The following is a 15,172-nucleotide window of genomic DNA, read 5'->3' on the forward strand; positions in this document are numbered from 1 at the left end:
TAGAAACACTCTTAACTTTTTTTTTGGGGGGGGGGGGATGAAGAATGAGTTTTTAATTACGATTAAGCGTTGAAAAAAGGGTCGATCCAGTTAGATGGGAACCCAGTCATAGGCTCCGGGAATGGTCTCTTATAGTGCCTAACAAGGACTTAAAACTACCTTCATCTTTTGTGGACTGTCGCTATATTGAATGTATATAGGTAGGCGGACCAACGTATCCTACGCCTAATATACATGTACACAGTATAAAAAACACATTACTGACCTTACTGTAACATTTTTTCTGAAGGACAAATTGAGCGCAAATTATCTTTTCACTATAATAATCATTGTTTCTAATTCTTGTTGCTTATTTTATCTATTTTATATATTTATCTTTTTTAATTATTTTTATTTATTAATATATTTTTATTGACGAATGATGAAAAGAAATCCATATGGTGGTTATAGATTTTGCGATAGATTTTTAAAACGACATTGTGGGGAATTTTAGCTGGCTACAAGGAAGGCACATCGCAATCAAAGATGACTATCGATTGCGATAGAGAAGACCGTGCAGCAATCAAATTGGACAACTCTGAATTGCGACAGAGGAGACTGGCTCGTAATGAGAGACAATGCCCTTACTCTCATCATAAAGATAACTTCATGACTAGGGACATAGATATAAGGTCAGGTAGTATTAATCGCAGTCAGGCTATCGCCTTACGATACAGAGTCAATACTTTGGATTGGAATTTAGCACAAAAGGGTCATTATTTAGCCTCCTTTGTCTTAGCAGAGATATATAATTCTATGTTATGCTATTACTTACAACAGTATAAATATAATAGAGTACATGTACATTAACCTCTTATATAATAAACGCCCTTAACTGAAATCAGACGATTATTATAGTGGCATTCAATAATTTCGCTCTTTGATCAGAGATCTACAAATGTACTTGGAAATGTCATTATCTTTAAGTATAACAAATGATACATAACTCGTACCCTTATGAGATAAACCACCACGGGATAGAGATTCAGCCGGGAGAATGAGTGCTTTAAAGATAGTTGTTTGCCTTGTGGTGTTTTTCTTCGCTTTTTGTTCAGCCGGGTATAACCATACCTGTCCCAAAGTGCACGACATCCAGTCCAGTTATGTGACCACTCAGTTTAATCTGACCAAATTTCAGGGGATATGGTGAGTTAGAACTCTCTCTCTCTCTCTCTCTCTCTCTCTCTCTCTCTCTCTCTCTCTCTCTCTCTCTCTCTCTCTCTATGATTTTACATTTTAATGTAAAAACACACCATAATCGGAAGCAATAGATTCCAGACTAACCGCGATCATTGTTCTCCAGGTACGAGGTAGCCTACCACGACTACACACAGCCAAAGCTCTGCCGATGTCAGCGCTCTAACAAGCACTACAGCCCGGAGAACAAAAAGATCTACGACTACGGCAGCCTCTACTGCGTCAACAAAACCTACATCCAGAACCTGTCATTTGCCCTGACCAACGTGACAGGCTACTTTGAGGGCCACTGGCCGCTCGTCCCCACTGTCGTCTTCCCAGATACTGTGGTGGCCGTCCAGTTAGATGCTAGGGGGAATTACGTGTGGGTGATAGAGTTCCAGTGCGTTCAGGTACGTGTGTGTGTGTGTGTGTGTGCTTGCGTGTGTGCGTGCGTGTGTACGTATGTTCGTGTGTGTGCGTGTGTGTGTTCAAGTATGAAAGAGAGAGAGCGAAAGAGCTATCTAACTTACTAGAGCATTATCCTCTTAGATATAGAAATGTGAGATTTTACTGCGTGGCCATACATATGCCTTAAAAGACTGGATAATGAGAATATGACTACTCCTTGGTTCTCTTATATTTTAGATATTCAACAGAATCGACTTCGTGGGCATCAACTTCTATCACCGGCGTAACAACGTGACTACAGCAGAGCTGGATAGCATGTTTAAGGTTGCTAGGCAACAAGGATTGGGAGAGTATATGGACTATGGACCAAAAGTTACCCTCGTGGACCATAAGAACTGCGTTTATCCGTAACAACAATGATGATGTCATTGAGAGATAATAATAATAATTCATCTACACACACGCGTGCACACACGCACACGCACACACACACAGCGATCGACCTTAGAGAACAGTGGTAAAGCTTGAAATTAATGCTCAATGTTGCTTAACCGCAATTAGCATATTTACACACACCAACAGAAAATCAGAAAAAAATTTAGATTAAATATAACCAAAAGTATTCTTATATATTCTTGAATAACTTTTGTATGGTTATGTTAGATAATAATATGACAACCATTCTGCTCTGTTAACTTTTGAAATATTGAAATGTTTGTGTCGGACATAAAAGACCAAGAAACGATGAAGGGCTTTTAAAAAGAAAATATGAATTTGAATTTTACTTGGAAACCGAATAAAAATATTACTACAGAAAATGCTTTTAGTTTGTGGTTTTTACCGATGTTTCGTCATATGTCATACCGAGACCGCAGTCATTACATTCTCATATCATTCCTCTTGGAATATCTGACCAAACTCCTGATGACAGACACGAAGGCAGTGTTTTTCTAACAAAATACACCCTGGTGCACCCATCAGGTCACAGGTGCTGTCTGTGGCCTGTCCTCTATCTGGATACTAACCTCTGATTCTGAGGGTATTGCCATTGATCACCAAAGATTGCTGATTAATCTTATGAGAATCTAAGTGAAATTTATGGAAATAACTTAATATGAAGATAAAAGAAAAGAACAAACAAGTCAGATTGTTACTTTATTTAGCCCATCCCAACATATAACTTTTTACTGCAATGTTTACATTTAAGAGAGGTCCAGGTTGAAAGCATGTTATAAAATTTTATTTTTGGATATGTTCTATGCATATTTTTGTTAGAAAAAAGTGTGCGTTCTATAAATACGGGCGCATATATATATATATATATATATATATATATATATATATATATATATATATATATATATATATATATATATATATAGGTAAAGCGTAAAGAGAAACATTTTTGGGATGATTGTATGTCATATCTATAAATATCACGTATTTTCGGAAAGTACATTATTAGCGTATTAGCGTATCCTAAATGACAACGGCTGGCGACGATAATTCGCCACTTCAAGTAACGGAGAACTCTGAGTCTCTCTCTTTCTCTCTCTCTCTCTCTCTCTCTCTCTCTCTCTCTCTCTCTCTCGTTACTAAGTCTTTAGTCATATTACTGTGTTTCATCCTTATTTGAACTTGTTAAGATCGATTGGAGGATATCTTAGGGACGCAGCGTATCTCCAGTGCGGCCTTGAGCCTATATGAACTTAAAGAGTCGTCCGATAATAATTGATAGATTTCACCTTTTATGACCGAACAACTCAAACTGCGGCTGTTTTAGTCATACATGCAATGTTCGCTGTCGAGGTCAATTCAAGTTGATTATTTAAGTTTACCGTGCCGCTCACTTAATTTAATTTTGTGGCACCAAAGGACATTTGACGTACTGGTACATGTAGTTAATACCATACCACTACTACTACTACTACTACTACTACTGCTACTACTACATGTACTGCTGCTGCTACTACTACTACTACTACTACTACTACTACTACTACTACATTGTACTACTGATATTAATAATAAAGTCTAAAATACATTTTAAATGTCCAGTAAGCTTTACAAAATAATGATTTATGAAATGTGCACACAATATTAATGAAAAAAACTTCAACAATCATAAATAAACTACAAAGTAAGTGGTCAGACAAAATGCACTTTATTCAGCCACTTTTTTTTTCAAATATAAGCTCACAAAATTGTCACCTGTCTCTGTGATGTCCAAGTGTACTAGAAAACTGACCCGTTAGTTAGGTCTGAAGTTGCAAAGTCGTAATTTCAGCAGGTTGTGTAATAAAGGCGGTGATGCCATATATAACAATCGTGTTGTAACACGTGGAGGGGCAATGTCAAGCACGTTAATTGCACGCGGACGTCAAGTTTACATCGAAAAGCGAGATCGTTACCTTAAAGGTTGTTTATTTTTCGTCTTCAGTCCTCAAAATGTATCTCCGAGAGGAGATGGAGTAAACAGATGACGTTGATGTACAAATACGCACATTATGTCATAGTTCAATTTATTTTCACGTTATGTTGATAGTAAACTTTTTGGTGAAATAGTTTAAGACGAGGAGGCCGTCAGTCATGAATATGACATTCAACGCTCTGGAAAGACACAAAATCAAAATATATGAAAAAATTCAGTCTGTTTATTAACTGAATGAAGTATTAAAATTTAAAAATGAATTAGTAGACCTTTCATTACATAATAAATATAGGCTCCAATCTTTTCCTCAATACATCCCTCAGTATCTTTGTACCTGATATTGACATGCTCATGACATAGGTGAATGACACATGCTTTGAACCCGTAGACAGGTATTGCGTAAAACAAATCCATATAGGCTCCTACACATCAGCCTTATCACACCTTACATAAAAGTCGCCCAAGTCTAGACAGTTGGATCATTCGTGTACATCGAACTGAAAGATCTGAATTACCATGGCCATCTACAGACTTTCACTGTGTACGCTATTGTTCATAATATTTGTTCGTTGTGAAAGTCTCACCTGTCCTAACATGGAAGACATCCGGACAGAGTTTGTTACTACTCAGTTTAATTTGACCAAGTTTGAAGGGGTTTGGTAAGTTGTGTTAATTGTTTTATTTCTTTTTTCAAAAACAATTTGCCAGTGTCTGACGTTGCATTCTCCTTAGAAAAAGAACGGTTCCCTGTAAGGTAGATGTATAGGTCATTTAGACAGACATGAAACAAAATGCAAAATGTATATTCTTTCGCATGAAAATCGTACAGCTATTGTTGTTGCTATTGTTTTTTTTTTTTTTTTTTTTTCGACTAATACATACTTTATTCTTTCTAAAAATCCCGTCAATCATAGAGCAATTCCTTTCATTCTAATTTTACATTTGTTTTATTTTTAGGACATTATTGATGGATACATGAGCCAATTCAAGAATATCAATTTTCTACCAATTTAATTATTAAATTGATGATTTATTTAATGCCCTTCGTTCAGTCTCTTACTTTCTTGCGTCTAAGCTCAGCAGTTAAAACTCAGTAAACCACGTTTCAGGTATGAAGCCGCCTATCATGATTACACTATGCCGTCCTCATGCCGTTGTCAACGATCAAACAAAATATACAAACCAATGGCGAAAATGCTGTACGATCACTTCAGCGTCGAGTGCATGGGGCTTCTCTATCTAAACACGCTTCACGTCAAGGTCACCAATGTCACAGGTTATATGAAGGTCACTTGGCCGCTTGTACCATTCATAACGTTCCCTAGCACGGTGGTGGCGGTGCACGTCGATGGAGGCGGCAATTACGAGTGGCATATTGATTTCCAGTGTGTTCAGGTACGTTATTAGTTATAGCGAACATCTAATATTGGTTTATTAGATCTTAGGTTATAGGTTCGTTATCATTATCAAGTGTCAGGCCTGGAACAGGCATCGGCGATCAGTCCTCCAGTTTACTCTATTTTCAGTGAATTGGATGAGCTCGTTATTGTACAGTTGTTACTTTGTTGCGAAGGCATAGGGGCTATCCATGTATGTTGTTCTTCGTTTAACTCTACTTCTTCTTTCTTCAATTTTTCATAAATTTTGCATTTATGTTTTATTGTTAATTTGATAGTATTAACACAATATTTTAATTTCTTTATTTACTTAATAAATGTTTTGTGAACTTTACTTACCTCATGAGGATCATAGACAAATTAATTTACCATGTTTTTGCCACCAATAATTATGATAATTATTATTATTATTATTATTATTATTATTATTATTATACATTCCTCTCAACTTATTTCAGGAGATCAATTTTGTCGGTATTGGATTTTACCACAGGCGTAATAACCTCACGCGGACTGAGATCGACACCATGTTTACAGTTGCTAGGCAACAAGGATTAGGAAAATATTTGGACCATGGAACAAAACTGGTTGTAACCGATCACAAATGTTGCAAATATCCCAAAGAGTTAAAGTTATAGCCGAGTGTTCCCATTTTTTTAATTAAAAAATATATATTTACAGAACATATGTTATAGTTCAACTCTTTTAAAAATGAACTTTAGATTTGGAGAAGGACTGATTGAACATTTTTACATAGACGTTTATATAACCCTACACATCGAAAGACTGTCATATTTTTAAAAACTTAAATATATGTCGATTTGTTTACTGCTTAAATCCAACTGTGTGTATAGCGTCAGATTTCTAAGGCAAGCTGTCCATGTTCGATACCCACAAAGGAAAGAGGAAGAAGTCCTCGATCCTAGTTACGGAACTAGGTTACGCAGACGATTATGGCGTGATACATAGAGACCGTATATTTTCTACAAAATATAATTTAAAAATAATTGACAGGCCAAATAACACGCCTCCCTTTGTACATGTAGTACGTTTTATATTCATGTCATGAAAATTATTCAAATAAAGTCGTCAGTTACTTGCAAAATAGCAAACTTAAAAAAAAAATCATGTGTTCCCATTGTTTTAACACATTACCTGGCTTTCGAGAAAGAGAACCGCCATTCAAAACGCAGAAATCGAAATTTATTGAAATTATAACTTTAAAATCTTATCTTATTTGTCGCCCTAACAACGTGTTTTCAGTTGCAATCATGAGCAATTCATCTTAGTACGATTTCATATTTGTGTGTAATGACAATGGCAATGGTTTTACTCTTTCGCCAACTTTTTTTTCATTGTAATATCTCTCTCAGATTGGGTTGTCTGCATATTGTATCATCGATCACAACCGTACTAATCAAGCACTCTGTTTTATTAAAATGACAGGGGGTCGGGACGGTAGACACCGACTGTTGAAAACACTCTATCAACGTCTACTCGTTTTTATGGGCGATGATTTATTGTCCTGACCCTGTCAATTTCACTCAATCCTTCTTGCTCGCTCATTTCATTTCAATAATGTATATTGATTTTTACCATGGATACCCATTAGATAAATATTATTGTGCATGGTGTGACATCGCACATCATCCAATCAGGCGGAATGAGTAGGACTGTGGGTTTAGAGATGATCACAAGATGTTAGTAATTAGAACGCAAATCATTGGAAAAAAATTTTTTTTTTGCTATTTGGTTTTTATTGAATGTCCCGTTGTGTAATATAACGTTTATGCATTAGGAAGACTATGGTGGGTTCTGAATATCAAATTCTGGCATTTTTTGAAAAGAGGTTGAGCATATCCTTGTAAAGCGAAAAAGGTTTCGCTACACGGTACTTTGTCTGAAAGCTATTCCAACAAGAAAAAACACTTAATCAAAATAATATATAAAATAGCAGTGTAGATTCTTTTTCAAAAATAGATGCAAATACTTCAACAAGACAGACTGTTTTAACCATACTACTTTTATAGTGATTGTTGCTATGAAGAAATCAATTTGTAAAAAAAAATGAATTAGCTGAGCACATATTGCGTTTATTTCTCTCCTGGTCCAGGGGTGTCTGCGGACTTTTCCATCGATCACGAGGGTGCTACCCTGTAATCAAGCATTCTGCTCTATGACAATGAAATAGGACCGGGGAGGTAGATATACGTACATGTACCCGACAATTTAAAGCAATCTGCATTAACGACGTCTCATTAAATTTTTTATGGGCGCTGATGTATTGTTTCTACTCAAACATAAGTTAACGAGACGACCCCTATAGAATTAAAACGTTTAATCGAAAAGATATGCCTAATGAATATTGTACATGTGAATGGCACGGTACAATATTGAAAACAGAAAAAAACTGACATTAGATCTTAAAACATCAGAGCCATCATAAATGCAGAGAGAGTAGCAGAAACCTCAAAACCCCTTACGAGATTCATCAAAGCATTGGAAGTGCTTGTAATGCAAGTGGAAACATAAATATAGCGACAGAACCTTTACCATACATGCATTTTTTTTTTAAACTTATGATTTAATTGATAGTAATAACTTGCTTTGGGAACAACAATTCACCCGAAACAGCTACGTTTCGCTTTCTAATCCCAAGATCATCGTCAGACTGAATGAATTCATCTTTTTGGCATAGTTTAAGGAGTTGATCGCTATTAACTTGATTGCACTGAGTGTTTGCGCACATGCTCGAGTTGTTCGAGTTTGTCTTAAAAATGAACATTTTAACAAACACTACCGCAGTTGAGTCCCATGAGGTGCCAGTTACGTTTGAATATTTAAAGTTAATTTGATTCCTCTATTATAATACCAGATTCGCAGAGGCAGTCACCGGAAACAAACTATTTGCTTTACATTCATGAGTCTCGAAGTCCCATGTTACATTATTTTCATTCCCTTAGCACTGACAATATCATTTTCCATCTATCCATACTTATAAACTACCACGCATTTTGCCCTATCATTCTGACTAAAAGCTTTTAATTAATATATGGATCAGGGCATGTGACAAGTAGTCATTATAGAACGAGACGCGTTGTACTGATATGTCATTTGCCTAATTGTCAGACCATTGTTTGTTCCACAAGATGAGGTGTAAAACAACATTTCGGTCAGCCAATGGAAGGCTCTGACAGCAGCACTTGCAACCTCACATTCGGGCCTATCTGGTTTACACAAGTTAAGAGGACGCCGCTTTTTCGCACGTTAACTACTCGCAACTTCACTTTTAGCGACAAATAAATTTGAGATACGGCGATGACAATGAACAAAAAGACGTGGTCCATTTTTCTTTCAGTTTTTTCGCTTTTCTCTGTTTGTAGAATAAGTGGCGGCATTAGTCTCTTGAAAGTGTCTGATGCTCGTTCATTATTTCGGGAATGTTTGAAGACGGCCACGTTGAAATTACCGGCGCTGACGAACTATAAAGCTTCGAAGTTAATTCAGCAATGTGCGTGGGGCGAGTGTGGAGGACAAACAAATTCACGTGGAAAGGGTGGGACATTAATTACGGACAACACTGGGATATGCGGATTTATTCAAAGTCCAAATTTTGGCCAAGGTTCTTATCCCCCGTCATACAGAGAGAAATGGATAATAACAACTACTGAGGGTAGCGGGGTAAGGTTAAGATTTAACAATTTCTCTCTAGAATATTCAGACTTTAACTGTACATTCGATTATCTTGCTGTATTCATTGGGCCATGTAATGCATCGCGTCTCTTCGGTAAATTTTGTGGAGGGCTGACGTATCTCAACTCAACGGAACTCATCCTACCCGGAAATAAAATCTGTGTCGAATTTTCCACAGATGGTGAATGGGAATTCTCCGGATTTCACATCGAATATCAGGCAGTAATCTCAGACTGTCATCAGGTTCAACTACCCACAGTTTTGTCTTCGCACCAAGGCGTGTTTTATCCAAGAGCAGCGCTTATTTCGACACAGTGCAGCGGTCACGTGGAATATCACGTTCATATTAGAGCCCGAGTTGGCGACCAGATTTCACTGAACTGGGAAGTATTTTCAAAAATAACACCAAACACATCTGTGCCGTATACATTTCAAGTATACGAAGGACCCCCAGGATCAAGGATAATTTTGCATCCCACAGACATGCAGATTCCGCTGCAAAATGGTTCCATCCGCACCATAGGTTGGAATGCATTTTTTAACTTAACTGAGGTAAGGCACACACTGGGTCCAACTCCATGGTTGTTTGTAGCTCGCTACAGTTCCATCACAATACACTATTCTCCTGGGACAGCATGCCAATCTTCTAAAAACGTTGATGCACAGGCTCATATGACCATGACTTGTACAGACCTCAGCAATCTGACCTCGATTAGTGTACCTCTAACTTCCGAACAATTGGTTCGACATGATATCGACCTTTCCCCAAATTTCATTTTCAATGTAGAAAGCGTGTACACGGAGTTTCTAGGTATTTTTCTTGACTTGTCCTCTCCCTCTTACATCCATTCGTTTGTGATAGGCGAAAGATGTCCTTTTTATGGAATGGTACTTACTGGTTACAGTGAATTCCATAATGAGTCAAGGGTGATGGGACCGGGTTGCACTGACTACTTGTCAGATGTAGAGGGATATTTCAAGCCAGCTACCTTGTTTAGTCGACTACGTGTAACTTTCTACTGTTACCGATTTGACATTATCAGTGGACCATGTTTTATGCCTAAACGTGTCTTAGCATTCAGTTTAATCAATAAAGATCTCAGTAAGATCAAGCAGTGGGGTCGGCTTCTGTATTTTGAAGGCAATAACACGTGCCAGATAGGATATAATGAAAGTTCTGGATTATCTGAAGCAAATTATGTCACCGTATCGATTGGGACTGATTGTCACATTAAAGGAACATTGTTCATTTATTTGGAGAACCCAAAATATCGGCACACGATTTTCAAATTTGATACTCCAATGACGATGTATTTTACACTAAATGAGTCATACCCATATGACAGAAAACGGAACCTTTTGTTCAATGAATACATCGATCCATTTAAAGGTAAAGTGCTCAAACAGTTTTTTGACTTCGATGGATATATCGGGAAGTTGCTTGTGTCTCAAACTGCCAGTTCCACTTTATCATACTTCTATTCTCTGTGGCTAAACTCTAATTCGGAAGATGAGAGAAATGTTTTCAGAAGAGAAGATGAGAGAACGCGCAACGAAACGGTAACTAAGTCTTCAGGTGTATTACCCGGATTTTGTAGACGACAATATACCCGAATCACATACACAATAACATTAAAAAAGGACAGGTATTGCGAATCATGTTTTTATTCGTTGAAACTTGGAATACAACGTTGTTTTTACTTCTACATTTCCATATATATTTATCATCTCAAACTTAAAATAGAAGAATATTCCTCGTCTGCTAGCACTTTAGTAGACGGTCATAACGAACTTTCCCAATACCGCATACTCGCCAGAACACCGACGTTCATCGTGAAAGATACCGCATACGCGGATGGCACTATGGAATACACTTGGAACACGCTTAGCGCATGGAGAGTTAGTATCGTTTTAGAACCTCTTCCAGCTGACTCCTACCTTACGCCTCACAGCTATCCCGATCTTCGCCTTTTTTACGATCTAGAGAACTATGTCGACATGTCTGACAACTTAACTGGAGATTTTCATTACGGCATCGAAGCGTCATGTATCTTTGGGAAATGTTATAAATTACTTAATTTTGATATACAACGACCCCTTTCCTGGCTGAGATCTCGTGAACTGTGCCTGGCCAGTGGAGGCGAACTCCCGACTGCCTTGGATGATAGCACTTTAAAGGCCGTTTTGAATCAAACTGTTCTTAATAAACAATGGTTTTCGGAGATATATGTCAAACACCGGTTCCTTCTGTTCTTGGGTATTAGGCGAGAAAAACAGGTAAGCAATTAAGTGATATAACCAGCCACAGAATATTACATACTTTGTCTATAAACACACACACACACACACACGCACACACACACACACACACATTGCCTGGTCTAATATTATGTCCAAGGTTTAGTATCCCGCTTGGCATCTAAAACGTACAGGCCCAAGATATGATATTACCATGCACTAGTATATGAATAGATGAAATCTTATTTTATTAACTGTTTTAGAGCGTGCTCCGCTGGATAGACAACACACCACTTGTGTTTTCGGACTGGTACCATCCCAACTATGACAAACTTTTCGTAGAGGCACGCTTTCAAACCGCGGTCAAATATACCAAAGCTGTTCACAACGACTTCGCATTCATGTCAAGGTCAAATATTTTCAACTACAGGCATCCCGTTTATGACCACGGTGTAGCATGTGCGGCTATGATAGTCACAACTCCGCACTACTCGTCCAACTGGATCATGATTCCGTGCCCGCAAGAGTTCCATACAGCCTCTGTGATATGTGAATACCCAAGACACGCCAATGGAAGCAGTGATCGGCGAGTGTCATCGAAAACGACCAACAATGGAACCTGTTCTGATTTCCAGTTTGAATGCGGAGACGGAACGTGTGTTTCCATAGATTCTAGGTGTGACGGACGGAAAGATTGCCTGGACGGAAGTGACGAAAATGTCACTTGTCATCCGCTTCATTTTGAGCGTTGTAAGAATGGGCAGAATCTCCATGTGTCCCGATTCTGTGACAAAGCTACCGATTGTTTGGACAATTCGGACGAAATAGGGTGTATATACCCGCCTTGTGGCGCACATCAGTTTCGCTGTAACAGCGGAGAGTGCATTCAAATGAGCGAAAGATGCGACTTAATACCTCAGTGTAAGGACGGGTCAGATGAAACACAGTGCGAAAATATCTACAGGAGTAAATTCTTTTCTTGTTTTTCCGACTCATTCATTCCGTATTCACAGAAACATGATGGCGTGGTAGACTGCCTAGGGCCTTTCGAAGAAGACGAGATGTCATCGACAGAGCAGTGTGAGGAACAGAACTACGCACGGGCGTGTCAAAACTCCAACTGCGATAAATATTCTTATTACGAAAAAACATTTTTTCTCAGTGAGCTTCCATCCAGCAGCAGGATTTACAAAAATGACCAGTCGTTCAATGGCAACACGTCTTGTTTTTACAAAAGAGATAAGTACGGTGTCCTGTCAACCTGTAGGACTGGTAAGCATCTGGTACAAAACGTCTCTAACCCGTACTCAATGGAATTAAGCAGTAAGGGTTTTAAGCATTATTATTTAGATCCTGGTACTTCGCCTTTGTGCCACGGATTCGCATGCCCCAAAGATTTGTATCACCAATGTCCGTCGTCATATTGTATACCTGCCGGAGCTGTTTGCGATGGTGTCAAAGACTGTCACGATGGCAGTGACGAAATCGCCTGTAACAGCTACTCCTGCCCAGGTATGTACAGATGTCGGGGGCAGAATAACTGTTTGCCGCAGACACAGGTGCGTGACGGAATCCCACAATGTAAATTGGGGGATGATGAAGAATTCTATGGCTTTCAGTGCCCTCCTGTATGTATTTGTGAAGGGTTCTCGGTAATTTGCCCAGGAGCAGTATTCAAGAAGTCTCAATACCGGAGTAGATTATTGACTGAGGTGCCTTATATAATAGGAAGAGATATGGTAAGGAGTCTCAATTTAAAAGATAATCTTATATCAGAGGTTTCATTGGATAACTATACACGACTGTTATATCTTGACTTATCAAACAACTCACTGGTGGAAGTTGATGAGGCAGAGTTTCAAGACACTGTTAATCTTCGCAGAATTAACTTGTCAAACAACAACATCAGCATCATCCGAAGTGGCGCATTTTCCAATATGATTTCTCTTCAAGTGCTGGACATAAGCAACAACCCAATAACCTCCGTTCCGCGGCATTGTTTCCACAATCTTCCTGCTTTGGAACTTCTTGATCTGTCAGCTAATCAAATACAGGCCCTGGAGAACTGTTCGTTTTATAACGTCTCCGTGGATGTCTTAAACATATCGAAAAACTATGTCCAGTCATTTAACGCCTGGTTGTTTTGTGGTGGGCACAAAGTGAAGACAATTGATCTGTCTCAGAACCCATTGGAGGTTAAACAAGACCAGGCGCCGGTCGATGTTGACATAATCATTGTAGATGAGTTCGGTGTCTGCTGCATGTTTTATCAGTCGAATTTATGTCAGTCACAGGTTGATTTTTTTGCTTCATGTTCAGATATGTTTAGTGATAACGTAATTATGTACTATTGCTTAGGTATGGTTTTTGCTGCTGTGGTGTCGTCCATAGGATTGCTAAAATCGTATTTAAGGCTGACAGGATTTTTTCTGATGAAAGAATTTGCCGTTGCATTGAATATCGTTGAAATGCAAATGATTATACCAGTTTTGATAATATTTGTTAACAGCGTGCGGATGACAGATACCTATTTTACCATGTCCAATGCCTGGCGAAAGAGCCCATCTTGTCAAGTTGCATCGTTTTTCTATATTTTTCCTCAGGTTTGTGTTCCTTTATTAGTTTTTTTCTCTGCTATACACGCGATCGTTGGACGTATCAATGGAATCGAAAAACCACACTTGTTAAAGCGCACATTGTGCGTTGGCATAATTGCTGTCCTCGCTTCGTCAACTTTTCTTGGTGTTCTTTTATCAGTGAAGGTTGAAATCCACTCCAGCTCCTGCTATCCTTTTGTTTTAAGCAGTCTTATAACTGAGATTCAGTATGCGGCTTTAGCTATTGAAATCACATATCTATCCATGTTCGTAATTTCTGTAACGACTTTTGCGGCAATTTTCCTGTATTTGTTGTGTTCTCTGAGATCTCCATCTTCGTTAAATGATTTTCACAGTGTTTGCTGCTGTTTTGAAATTGCATTGTCTGACGTCATACGTTGGTTCCCGTTTGCTGTCTCGTGCATCTTGCACTTTATGAACACGCCAGTGTCCGAGAACGCTGCTCAGTGGATGCAAATGATTGTGCTTAACATGAGGCCGGTGGTATGTGCCTTTATGCATATTTGTTTGCAGCCTTTGTGGAACAAAGTTGGGCGCTCGTTTTTGAAAGGTTTTAAAACCGCTAATTCCGAACGATCGACATCGGATCATGAGTGGACAAGGGCAGGGAGTACATGTATGACAGCAGATGGACATGAAAATACGAGGTTATAGAATAAATACACCGTATGAGCCATCGATTTACACTGCACATCGAGACGATATTGTACACTTCGTTAAGCTTTTAAGACATTGAGGTTAGCTAAAGTTAATGAAAGTTAATGGATTTTGTATATCTTTACATACAGGTACTGGTATATTGGCTTAGGTGCCAAAAGCGTATTTTTTGTTTTTCTAATATTTTGCTAGTTGATTGACTTTGTTTGATGTACATGCCCGTTGAGGTAAAAGATCAGTATGGTCAGTTTATTCCACAGAACTAGCAAACACATTTGGTGTTGTTTTGTAGCACTGTTTTCCATGTTCTTTATCCAAGTACACTGTGCTTTGAAAGGGATTGGCACATATTCGAATTGTATCAAAATAGAATAGTATTTTGTTTTAAGTTTAAATGCGTATACGGCAGTTAGTAACCCGTTCCAATTTTCTGACTTACTAGTATTTGAATATTTTGGTCGCTTCATCTTTGGTGTAGATGGGAATGATTTAAACCAGCAAATCCATTGAAG

At 38.3% G+C, this 15,172-nt stretch overlaps 2 protein-coding genes across 2 annotated transcripts; both read left to right on the forward strand.

Moving 5' to 3' along the window:
• Positions 1-132: 132 nt before the first annotated feature.
• On the forward strand, positions 133-2,639 carry LOC106165222 (uncharacterized). The gene is made up of 3 exons (XM_013543333.3): positions 133-1,185; positions 1,343-1,628; positions 1,864-2,639. The coding sequence occupies exons 1-3, from the start codon at positions 1,037-1,039 to the stop codon at positions 2,035-2,037; spliced, it is 609 nt and encodes a 202-aa protein (XP_013398787.2). The 5' UTR covers positions 133-1,036; the 3' UTR covers positions 2,038-2,639.
• Positions 2,640-5,176: 2,537 nt separating this feature from the next.
• LOC147761629 (uncharacterized) lies at positions 5,177-6,556 on the forward strand. Its single transcript, XM_087014258.1, has 2 exons — positions 5,177-5,452; positions 5,913-6,556. Exons 1-2 carry the CDS (start codon positions 5,195-5,197, stop codon positions 6,090-6,092), a joined length of 438 nt encoding a protein of 145 aa, XP_086870384.1. The 5' UTR covers positions 5,177-5,194; the 3' UTR covers positions 6,093-6,556.
• The last annotated feature ends 8,616 nt before the right edge of the window (positions 6,557-15,172 follow it).

Source organism: Lingula anatina, chromosome 5 (assembly GCF_051362555.1).
Source record: "Lingula anatina isolate TDL-2025a chromosome 5, LinAna3.0, whole genome shotgun sequence".
In the NCBI taxonomy this organism is placed as follows: domain Eukaryota; kingdom Metazoa; phylum Brachiopoda; class Lingulata; order Lingulida; family Lingulidae; genus Lingula; species Lingula anatina.